This window comes from Myotis brandtii, unplaced genomic scaffold (genome assembly GCF_000412655.1).
Source record: "Myotis brandtii unplaced genomic scaffold, ASM41265v1 scaffold71, whole genome shotgun sequence".
Classification (NCBI taxonomy): Eukaryota; Metazoa; Chordata; class Mammalia; order Chiroptera; family Vespertilionidae; genus Myotis; species Myotis brandtii.
The window spans coordinates 4,814,441-4,826,522 of record NW_005370787.1 but is presented as its reverse complement, the minus strand read 5'-3'; the positions used below and the strand labels follow the sequence as shown (position 1 = coordinate 4,826,522).

Here is a 12,082-nt window from a genome sequence, read left to right as displayed (position 1 = left end):
GCGTCAGCTGCCTGGCTGCCGGCCGCCATCTTAGCTGGCAGTTAATTTGCATATCTCAGTGATTAGCCAATGGGAAGGGTAGCGGCCGTACGGCTAACTACCATGTTTCTTTTTTATTAGATAGGACGAGAGGCCCCGAGCACAAAAATTTGTGCACTCGGACGGGGTCCCTCAGCCCAGCCTGTGCCCTCTCGCAGTCTGGGACCCCTCAGGGGATGTCCACCTGCTGGCTTAGGCCCACTCCCCGGAGGATCAGGCCTAAGCTGGCAGTCAGACATCCCTCTGGCAGCCTGGGAGCCCTCAGGGGATGACCACTTGCCAGCGGGGAGGCCTAAGCTGGTGCAGTCAGACACCCTTAGCGCTGCGCGGGAGAGGCTCCCGCCACCACTGCTGTGCTGGCAGCCATCAGCCTGGCTTGTGGCTGAGCAGAGTTCCCCCTGTGGGAGCACACTGACCACCAGGGGGCAGCTCCTGCATTGAGCATCTGCCCCCTGGTGGTCAGTGTGTGTCATTCCCAGTCGTTCTGCTGTTAGGGTCAATTTCCATATTACCCTTTTATTATATAGGATGGTTCGATGAAAATTTGCATGTTGTGTACATATTAAGAAAAATAGCACAAGTTTTCAATGTTTTATTTAAGTTGAAAATACATGCATACCATAAAGTATCCAAATCTTAAATATACAGTTCCATCTTTTTAAAAAAGCATAAAATGAACACTTTTGTTTAGATAGGACTCAAATCAAGAAACATATTACTGAAATCCCAGAAACCCCCTTCAACCTTCTAAACACTCTCTCCTAGAATAACACTTATGGTGATTTGAAATATCATTGATTAGCTTTTAACACTTCTTATAAATGGAGTCATAGAGTGTGTTCCATATCTTCCTTCTTTCATTCAATGTTTAGCTTATAAGATTTTTAGTAATTCATTCATTCATTCTCATTACTATATGGTATATTATTATATAAATACTAGAGGCCCAGTGCACAAATTCATGCACGGGTGGGGTCTGGCTGGCCCAGCCCCAATCTGCAGATTGGGGCAGGGCCTGTTGGGAGGAGGAGATGGTGGGAGGTTGGCTGGCTGGCTAGCCCTGATTGGGGCCCGATCAGGGTCGAGCTGGGTGTGGGGAGGGGCCATGGGTGATTGGCCAGCAGGCCCTGCTCCCAATTGGGGTGGGGGGGGTGAGACAGCCATCGGGAGGGGCTGTAGGCAGTGGGCCAACTGGCCCAAAGAGAGAAGGTCCCAATGCCTCCACAACTGTTTTTTTTTTTTTCATTTATGTCACTCTGGTGTTTATCACTATTCCATTATGGTTCTTAACCTTACAAAAGTAGAAAAGAATAACTAGTTTTATTAAATTATATTTTACTTGAAGTATCTTAAATGCTCTTTTTTGAATTACTTTTCCTTATTTAAATGATACATAAGATTAATGATCCTGACTTATTCAATAATATACTAGCTTGGAAAGGGATTCTTGATCAATTGTAATTCTGATCAATTTTACATTTCCATGTTATTAACTATGATATTTAAGAATGAAAAATGAGCAATTCTTCACATTAATGTGAAACAACATTTCTGCATGTTAAAAAGTTACTTCCGTGGCCTAATAAACCAAGATGTGAACCAATAATCGTTTATTTAAAATTAAGAGATGAATCTCAGTTTCTATTGCTTGTATTACGTCTGTGTTTCTAGAGAAACATAGAAAAAAGTTCTGGCAAACTTGCAGTCTGTTAGTTTCTTTTCACCCTGCCAGAAACTGTCATTTCACTCTTTAGCTAGTAATATACAACTGTTCGTTGAGGAGATTTTTGAAGAAAATAGCATCTTTCTTCTTAATTAGAATCAGGGACACCTTTAAAAAAATAGTTACAGCAAAATGAAAATAGTAATAATAATAATGATAATAATAATATACTACTAATAATAAACAGCAACAACAATGTTTTGCAGCAAGATAATTGTATCTCTAATTTATATTAGTTGGGTTCAGGAATTTTTATTACTAATTATTTGAGTGATTGCATTTTGGAGCTCACATTTACTGGGTTCATATCCTTGCTGCACACTTGACCAACAGTGTTGCCTTGCAAAAGGTACTTGCTAGTAACCTCTTCAGATCTCAGACCTGTAGGATGGGAATAATTATAGAACCTATATTATCTGTTGTATTAGTTTGGGTCCTCCAGGAAGCAGATGCCAAGAAGAGATTAAACACAAGAGGATTTTATTAAGGGAAAAGTTTCTGAGAAAAAATGAGGAAAAAAACAAAAACAGTAAGTCTGGAAGACCTAGCTGTTGGTCGAGACGCAAGAGTGACCCACAGTGAAGGGAGTGGAGGACAAGGTCGAGTGGAAGTCTTCAGCATGTTGCTCAGTCTAAGGAAGGGATAGCGAGAGCTTTAGGGAATCCTGAGCCAAAGCTGGCCATCAGAGGAGGCCTGTGTCTTTCAGTGATGGAACTGCTTTAGAATCCCTGCTGCACTCTGTCATTGGTTGGGGCAGTTGGAGAAATGGATTTCAGAAGAAAACAGCAGGTGCTCTTTAGGCAATTAAACATCCTGTACTTAGAGGTCTTGAGGCACATTCTCATGGTCACAACAAATGATTATCATGAAGATGAATTGGAAAACTCCCAAGAAAGTAATTAAAACAATATCTGAATCAATATTTATTTATAAATTTATTTATTCATATTATTCATCATTATTAATAATCACTGAATTAATAAAGGAGACACATGTTCAATCTGCTTGAAATATTTGACAGAGGTGTTGAAAAGCCTGTTGTTTACAGTTTTCTTCATTTTTCCTAACTAAGAATATTATTACACATTTATATCATATGAATAATTATTTCCCTTTTTTTATTTCCCTATTTATTGCCAAGTCCCTAATGCATAGTGGAATACCAAACTCTAATCCCTGTATTTCTGCATAAATAATGGGTTTAATTGTTTTAAAAATAAAAAGACCTGCCCTGGTTAGGTGGTTCAGTTGGTTGGAGCTTTGTCTTGTACACCAAATGATTGTGGTTTCAATTCCCGGTTGGGGCACATATGGGAGGCAGCCATCTCTCTCTCTCTCTCTCTCTCTCTCTCTCTCTCTCATCAATAAACATATCCTTGGGCGAGGATAAACAAATTAAAAATACAAAGACGTATTAATAGAATTATGTTTGTTATGTCCAATTGATAATATCAAAGAATTTCATCATTTATCATCATTAGAAGGACATAATTAGGAATTGTTTGATCCACTTTTTAAAATTGGTCATTGGGTGTGCATAATCATGGGAAAAACTCCTTTTGAAACTCCTTTTGTAAGGCCATTTTCTCAACAGTGGAAACTCCTTTTATCTCTTTAAAGAATTTTCATGGCATTAGAAAATTCAGAGGGCATATGTGAATAAATTGCAAATGGAGGAAAGAAAAATTACAGTAAAAATCATGTGAAAATGTTGAAAAGTCTGTGAGGCCACTTTATTATGATACTTGAATGTAAGCAAATTTATCCAGAAGAGAATCTTAAACATAGAGGATGGACTCTTTAGGGCATGACCTCCAATCTCCTTCTTTTGCTCATTTTACTCTCCCTTAAGTAGAAGCCTACTTATTCTTTCCTTTGTGCATTAGTCATGTGCCTTTCTCATCTCCTCTACTGGGATGTCTTCCTTTGCACTGAAGTCTGCATTAACCACACCATCTAAGACCTATTCTTACCATAATATTTTGAGGGCCACCTCAAGTTACAACTTCTTTAGTTCTTCCCCACATCATCTTAGTCCAAATAGACGTCTCCATATGCTCAATGTCTGCTAGCTGTGTTATCCCTAAGTGTCACTTGATATATGCTGTTCCTTCCAGCTTTCCCCCTGTCGTACTGAGCATCTCAGTCATTCCTCATGTTGCACTATAACTGTTCTCTTGTCCTTATACTGCACCACACTGTCAGGAAAGTAAGAATGATTACACTGCTGGAATCTAGTAGGTATTTTTCTTTCCTCATTCTATTTTTTCTTCTTTATTGATTACGGTATTACATATGTGTCCTTATCTCCCCATTGCCCCCCACCCCCACCTGCACTCATTCCCTTACCCCCCTGGTGTCTGTGTCCATTGGATAGGTTTATATGCATGCTTACAAGTCCTTTGGTTGATCTCTGCCCCTTAACTCCACCCTCCCCTACCTTCCTTCTGAGGTTTGATGGTCTGATCGATGCTTCTCTGTCTCTGGATCTGTTTTTGTTCATCAGTTTATGTTCATTATATTCCACAAATGAGTGAGATCATGTGATATCTTTCTCTGACTGGCTTATTTCACTTAGCATAATGCTCTCCAGCTCCATCCATGCTGTTGCAAATGGTAAGAATTCTTTCTTTTTTACCGCAGCATAGTATTCCATTGTATAGATGTACCACAGTTTCTCTAATCCAATCATCTGCTGATGGACTCTGGTTTCTCTTCAGATCACATAAATCTTTCACCTTTTACTAGTAGGTATTTTTAAAATATAGTAAAATGTAATGAATGCATGTATGAATGAACAAGTTAATTGATACGTTATATTCCCAGAGAGATAATCAGCATTGTGAGACAAGCATTGAGTCTTATACCTTCTTATGATCCCAGTCACCTAGTACAGGATTTGAATATTGTAGGAGGCACTTAATACATTTTTGTGACTGATGAGTTTAAATATTTGTATGAATACCTGATTTAAATTATGTGATTGTCATTTTGGAGAGGTAGTGACTTGCCATGAATTTCGCTGCTTGTGCAATCGCTTTTTATACAACACTAGAGGCCCGATGCATGAAATTCAAGCAAGAGTAGGCCTTCCTTCCCCCAGCTGCTGGCACTGGCTTCCCTCTGGCACCTGGGACCTGGGCTTCCCTCTGGCCACTGGCACCCAGGACCTGGGCTTCTCTCCAGCCGCCGGCAGGCACCCAGGACCCAGGCTTCCCTCGCAGCCCCAGCTTAGTCAGGAAGATTGTCTGGAAGGATGTCCGGTCCAATTAGCATATTATGCTTTTATTGTTATAGATGATTGGCTAGACTCTTGTAGTTCACCATTAGGTGAACCTTGGTAAAAGCAGATTGCACTTTCTCTTTTTGCAAAACAGTGTGCCTGTATTATTTGTTTACTTATAATAATTGTGATTTTCACTTATGCAATTGATATACATTTATAGTTCATTTGTAGTGTAATATGTAAAAAAATTATTGGGACTTTTCATATACTGTGTAAAATGAAGTAAATTGACCCAGATAACATGGATTCAGACATAGTGTAAGTAAGCAAGAATTGGTAACAAGGTGAAATGTATATTAACTTTTTCTAGCATATTGGTAAGTAATATTAAAAAACACAATTAATTTTTGGTTGTGTCCTTTGAGGGTAACGCATTAAAATAATTTACATTTCCATGCTAAACATTCTTCCAGGAAAAGCACTGCAATCTCTACCAGGTTCTGTTCCAAGAAAAATATACATTGTTGTATACTCTCAAAGGAGTGATATTCTGAACTCAAATCTGTTCAAATAGTTGTAGCAGATAATACTCTGACCAGGTTACTAAGCCATATATCTTTCGCTGTTCACTTTGTTAGTTATACTCAGCGTGTGGTTGGAAATGGAATCAAAGCCCAGTCTGGGAATCCTGAAGTCAAAGTCAAGGGAACTGATCCTGTGATCAATCAGATTATTGATAAACTGAAGCATGTTATTCAGGTAAGTTCTGGTCCTCTCTTATTGGTATTCTCAGTGGTAAATAATAAGTGGTTGCTTTCCATTGCATGTGATAAACTTGTTAATCCTATCTGATAATCCTACCTACAATTGAGTATTGGTTTAGAAATATTTGGTTGAGTGGTTTTTCATATAAAGTCAATGTGCTACAATATTTTAATGGGTGGGCCTTGACTTACGAGTTTAATTCGTTCTGTGACGGAGCTCGTAACTCAAATTACTCGTATGTCAAATCTTAAAGTGAACGAGTGAGACACGTGATGCTGGGCTGATGTTGTGACGTTCACTGTGACATTCGCTGTGCCAACTAGCGGTGGGGTATCTGAAGCTGGCTCGTAACCCGAATTTTAGCTCACAACTCAAAGCAAAGAATCGGCCGAGAGACGGCTCGTATCTCGAAAAACTCGTTAGTCAGGACACTCGTAAGTCAAGGCCCCACTGTATTCTAATAAATAAGGAGACTTTCAGGATGAGCTTCATCTCCAATAATAAGCTTTGACACTAGAACAACTGACTTTAAAGAAAACACATAGCAGAGCATGGGAGATGCCAACCTCTCCTTCCAGGTAAGTCTCTGAGCCTTTCTATTAAGGCTTTTTGCCACATTTTCAGCAAAAGTTGTCATAAATGAAAAAATATGCATTTCTTGTACTTATTTTCTGTATAACCTTTAATATGTTATTGCATATTCTAATTGTTTATGAAATACTTGTTTTATACTTAATAATGTTATTCAACCTAATGAACAATACTGCATGTGAACAATATATGGCACAATATATATCTAAATAATATTTCATTGAACTACTCTATCAGTCAGAAATAAATATTATGTTACATGCTATAAAGACTACCCTTCATTCTACATCTATTGGGGTTTCAGGTGAAAAGGACTATTTTTTAGTTATTGGTCTTCATATAACAATTTATATATGCACATTTTTCTAAGCAAAACTGTGTATGTACAGTTGATACTTCTAGCATTATATTATTATATATCTGAAACTATACTTAAACATAATACGGAGTTTTTATTGATATTAAAGTATTCTAGAGTCACTGGTATGTTTCTCATGATTGTTCTGCAAAATTTAAATTTATGTGGAGCCAGTTCTTATAACCTTATTTTTATGAGAGTCTCTGTATCTTGAACAAAGTTTATATAAGTAGGGCATGGTGGCCTGTGTCCAAAACCATGGATTTCTACCATCCAGGTGTCAATAATAATGGCTACTTTGTTTATTTTATGAATGTTACATTAGAAAAATAGACCTCTCCCATGGGAGGCAGAACCAAAAATAACTTCCTTTGAGAAAAATGTAAGAGCAAATGATGTCACAACTACTAGTGAGTCAAACCTCAAGGCCTCTAGTGAATTAAACCAGTTCTCTCAGAGACAAATGTCCAAAGTAAGGCAAGTTGGTAGGTGCCTTACACTTCCAGTGGGCCAAGTGCTGAGACATTTCTTGGAAATGAGTAATCTTGGGATTGGGTCAGGAGCTCAAGTGATAGTGAAGGAGGGGCCAGAGTGAAGAGTAGGAGCTTGACCAGAAACTGAGCCAGAATGGCTGAGGTCAGTCTGGAGAAGGCCTGCTGCCCTCAGCAGCAATGACATTAAGTCCATCAGGGAATATTACTCAGGAACTCAGGAGGAGGGAGTTCATTCTTCTTGCCAAATTTTTGAAACCTTGCTTCCCATAATGAGAAAAACAGAGTCCAGTTAAAATTAATTTTGACTCAGTAAGAAATGAATGAGGGTTTAAGAAAACTTAGAATATTGCATTAATTCTTGAGTTTCTTAGTGGCTCAATAAACAATCTATTTGGAACTTGACATATAAGCAAACTAGATTTCTAAATCTATGTGTCATTGTTGGGGTTCCCCAGGAAGGGGCTCTGGAACATAGAACATAGATTTGCATACAGGAGATCTATGGCAGAGTACCTTTGCAATATGTGAGGGACTGGAGGAAGTAGGACTGTGCAGAGGGAGCAAGTAACTGTACTGTATCTGTAACAGAAGCCTCATCTGAATCCAGTAGGAACTCTGGAACTGGAAGGGCCCTTTCAGATTGTCCTGAATTGAGACAAGGAGTTGTGTCTTTATCCCCCCACTTGAACCTTCATTGGGTAAGGGCTACTGGGTGGATGGTGGTAGTATTAACTCAGTTCTGAGTCATCAGCAGCCAACAGTATTATCTGAGCTGAAGGAAGAAATGCCTTGGTCTAGGGGGCACCCCATGGCATCATGCAATATAATATGGTATGTAGATCAAGCTTATTCAAACACTCTAATGCACAATTCATCATAAAATCAGAAGAGCTGAATATAATCTGCTCCTCTCAATGAGACACAGTAAATTCACAGTAGTCTCTACAGTGGGGTAAGCATTCCCCAGAGAGTGCACAAGCTGATCCACAGGAGGTCTGGAGGGAAAGATAGAACTTTTTGTGTAGTGTGTGTATTCTATATCATTCTGTTAACTTCATTTTTTTTTTGGTTGTAGGAATGGGTATTAAATGTGTAACAGTGCAATAGCACATGCACATAGTTTATAAATACAGAAATATATGTGTCAGGTGGTGTGCATCCCAACTACTTTATGGAACATATGACATGATAAGAACAGATGGAATGCCCTGCTATAGGTAATAATGATGGAGTTGCTATAGGGGAGAGTGTATGATATAAGAAAACACATTCACAAAGAAATAAGTAGATACCCAAAGGATAGGGTTTATAACAACTCTCAGGAGAAGGGTTCATTGGTATGACCCATTCAGCATAACATTTTCCTCTTCTTGTTTCACAGATTTCAAAACCACCTCTTTGTAAAGGTGACAAAGGGAAACAATCTCATTTTTTAAGCTCCTGTGTTAAATTGAGTCCCGTTCTTTTATCTTAATATTAGTGTTAAGATCTCCAGTTATTCATACTTAAGCTTTATTCTAGGGCTACAAGAAAATGTCATATAAAATGCTACCTTTGAAGTCTACCTTTTAAAAGTCTACTAGGATGATCTGATTGAAATTTAGATTTTTACAGAAGATAGCAAGAAGTCTAGTTTGTACAGGTATCACTAAAATATTCACCTTAAAGTCTTAGAACATGTTCTTCCCTAAGCCAGCTCTCCTAGAGATGAAGAGATGTTTTTGATTTTACCAGAGTTCTGACTGCTGATCATATGTGTGTCCCCTGGCAGGGGTGGCTATTGGACTGCCAATATTAAGGGATAGTTAAAAGGACTCACCACAGTGTCAGGTGTGAAAAGGCTCAGAAAACTGTGTCCTATAAGTGAGAATTTATTAATTGGGAGTCAGTGTGTGACAAGGGAGGAAGTAGAAGTTGGAATATATTTCATGATGTCATCTGCAGACTTAGGTGGTTCCTTGTGTTTGTGGTAAAAAATGAGTTTATATTTTATTGTAAGGGATATTAAGTGCATTTGTTAAAGTGTACCATGAAAATATCATCTCTCATCATAGGGATAAGCAAGTGTCCCTCTTGTTTATTTTATTTTTTTCATATATAAGCACATGGAAATAAGCCAGCCATGTTTATTAGCAAAAATTGGCTTCATACATTAGCCTCCAAATACTTTTCTTCTTGGACCGACATTGACCTGCACCTCATTTGCTACCCTGCAACCTTTGCAATTAGAGTCACCAAACAAGTGGATAGGGGTTTCACTTTGTAAATGCCACTTTTTAAATGTCTTATTAGCTCATTTATTCAAAATATTCAACTAATACTTATGGAGGTCCCACTGTGGGCCTGGTCCTGCACAGGGCACTGAGGTGAAAGAGGTAAACAAAGCAGACACAACCCTAGTCTCATGGGTTTGCATTCTAAGAAAAATTAAACAAACACCAACTAAAAATGCAGCTGACAAATATACAGGAAACAAAACGGGATGAAGTGGGGAAAGGTACTTGAGAAGACTGTGCTAGTGGAGGCCAAGCAAAGGGGGGTGGTTGGGTTGATACTGAATGAGGAAACATAGGAGAGGAAGAAAGAAATCACTGGGAAATCTGGGAGAACTGTGTTTGGGGCAGAGGAAATAATAAAGGACCTACTGCACAGATAGGTTTACTGCATTCCGAGAGCAAATAAACGCATGTGGCTGGAACATACTAAGTGAAGGAAGAAGACAAATGCAAACTGGATTGAGGAAGTCTGGCAGGGAGTTTAGATTTTGTACTAAGTTGGGTGGGAAACCATTAAAGACTGTGGAAAGAGGATGATACAAGTTAATTACTGTATTATAAAAATAATTTTGGCTTCACTATGGAAAATGGACCTTGAAAGAGCAAGAGTAGAAGAAAGTTATCCGAGCAGATCATGGTGATTGAAGTTAGAATAAGAGTGGATAATATGAGCAGTGGATAGGTTTAGATTTAATGGAAAGTGGAGTTACCAGAAATGGTGATCAATTGGAAATTGAGGTGATAGAAAGAATAAGAATAATATCTAGGTCTGGTGGGATAATTGTTTCAGTAAGTAAAAAAAAATCTTGGGAGTGGAGCAGGACTGGGTTTTGCTCATTGAGGTTGATTAGAAATTATGGTTCTGTTACACTTGAGATGCCTTTTAGACACCGAAGGGGGCATCCAGAATTCAGTGGTGACCACAGAGCTGGAGGTATACATTTGGGAGAGATAGTTTCCAGCTGCTTCCTGCATTCTAAAGCCTGGGCTTGAGGTGGGCAATGCTTGTACCTTTCAAAATTACCTGTGATAAATATGGTATAGTCAATAGCCAGTGAGGAATTTTCTAAAGGGTTAACATGAACTGTCTTAGATGTTTGCATCAGACTGAATTGCCCTTTGATTATACATTGGAAATAAACCTTGATTACTCTTAGTTCATGACTGAGGGAATGTATGAACATTTTAATTCAGATTTTCACTCCTATTAAACTAATTTTGAAATGTATTTTCATGACAACTAAGTTTGTTTAGGGCAAAGTTGTCAGCAAAAAAGTCACAGCTATGCAGCAATTTATCTTTAGGCATTAAATAACATCTATTATTTTTCAAATAAAAATATATCAGCAGTTAAAATCCTAACCTCTGAGCAATTGTAAATGATAATGACCCACTGCTTAGAAATTACTTTGCCTACTTTCAATATGAAACAAAAAAATAAAATCAGAGCAATTTTCTATGATTATATTATTTCAAAACCAATAAATGTTGCAATGTTGTTAAAAGTAATAGATTTAAGTAACAGTTTATTTCTTCAATCCTAACAATTTTGACACATATAAGAATATTATCAGTTTCTGTTCAATATTCTTTTTTCTAGGGAGACTAAGACTTCTTTAGAAAGCTGTCTTCTAATTTGATTTTTAAATGAGTGTAAAAGCAATAATCATAACCATTTATTTAAAACCATAATATGGAGACATTTTATAATATGTATTTCAATAATCACAGCCTACTGGGTTCAAGCAGAAATCTGAGACACTTATTTTATGTAGGAAAAGACTGCTAAATTGCATTTCTTATTTCTCATTCTGTTCGAGGATACCAATATGAAAAATAGTAACTTTAGAGCTATGATAGACTGAGATGAGAATCTCAATGGGTAGTTATAAGGTTAGTGTTTAATAATATTAAAAAAAGATACAGGGTTTCAAAAAGATGTTAGTATCTCAAAGTTTCTGAATTCTGAAAGCTATTTAAGTTTTTTTTCCATTAAACTACTTACAATAAAACATTTTAGAAACATATTTTCTATTGTTAATAGCTTATAACAGTGATGCAGAACTAGTCAATTATAATGGACTAGAAGCCTGGTGCACAAAAATTTGTGCACTTGGGGGGGTTCCCTCAGCCCGGTCTGTGCCCTTTCACAGTCTGGGACCCCTTGGGGGACGACCACCTGCTGGCTTAGGCTTGCTCTCCTGGGGATTGGGCCTAAGCTGGCAATCAGACATACCTCTGGCAGCCCGGGAGCCCTTGGGGGATGTCCACGTGCCAGCAGGGAGCAGGCCTAAGCTGCAGTCAGACATCCTTAGCGCTGCTGAGAAGACAGGAGAGGCTCCCACCACCACCGCTGTACTGGCAGCCATCAGCCTGGCTTGTGGCTGAGCAGAGCTCCTCCATGTGGAACTCACTGACCACCAGGGGACAGCTCCTGCATTGAGCGTCTGCCCCCTGGTGGTCAGTCTGTGTCATAATGACCAGTCACTCCCAGTCATTCTGCCGTTAGGGTCAGTTTGCATATTAGCCTTTTATTATATAGGATAGAGGCCTGGTGCATGGGTGGGGGCCGGCTGGTTTGCCCTGAAGGGTGTCCCGGATCAGGGTGGG

The 12,082-nt window shown here is 38.6% G+C and overlaps 1 protein-coding gene across 2 annotated transcripts in view; it reads left to right on the top strand.

Annotated features, from left to right (window-relative positions):
- The window catches only part of GPC5 (glypican 5), a 1,292,453-nt gene that overhangs the window by 430,337 nt on the left and 850,034 nt on the right, over positions 1-12,082 (top strand). For both annotated transcript variants that reach the window (XM_014530085.1, XM_014530084.1), the window contains exon 6: positions 5,627-5,747. In XM_014530085.1, coding sequence (XP_014385571.1) covers positions 5,627-5,747 — 121 coding nt within the window. The remainder of the gene's footprint in view (positions 1-5,626; positions 5,748-12,082) is intronic.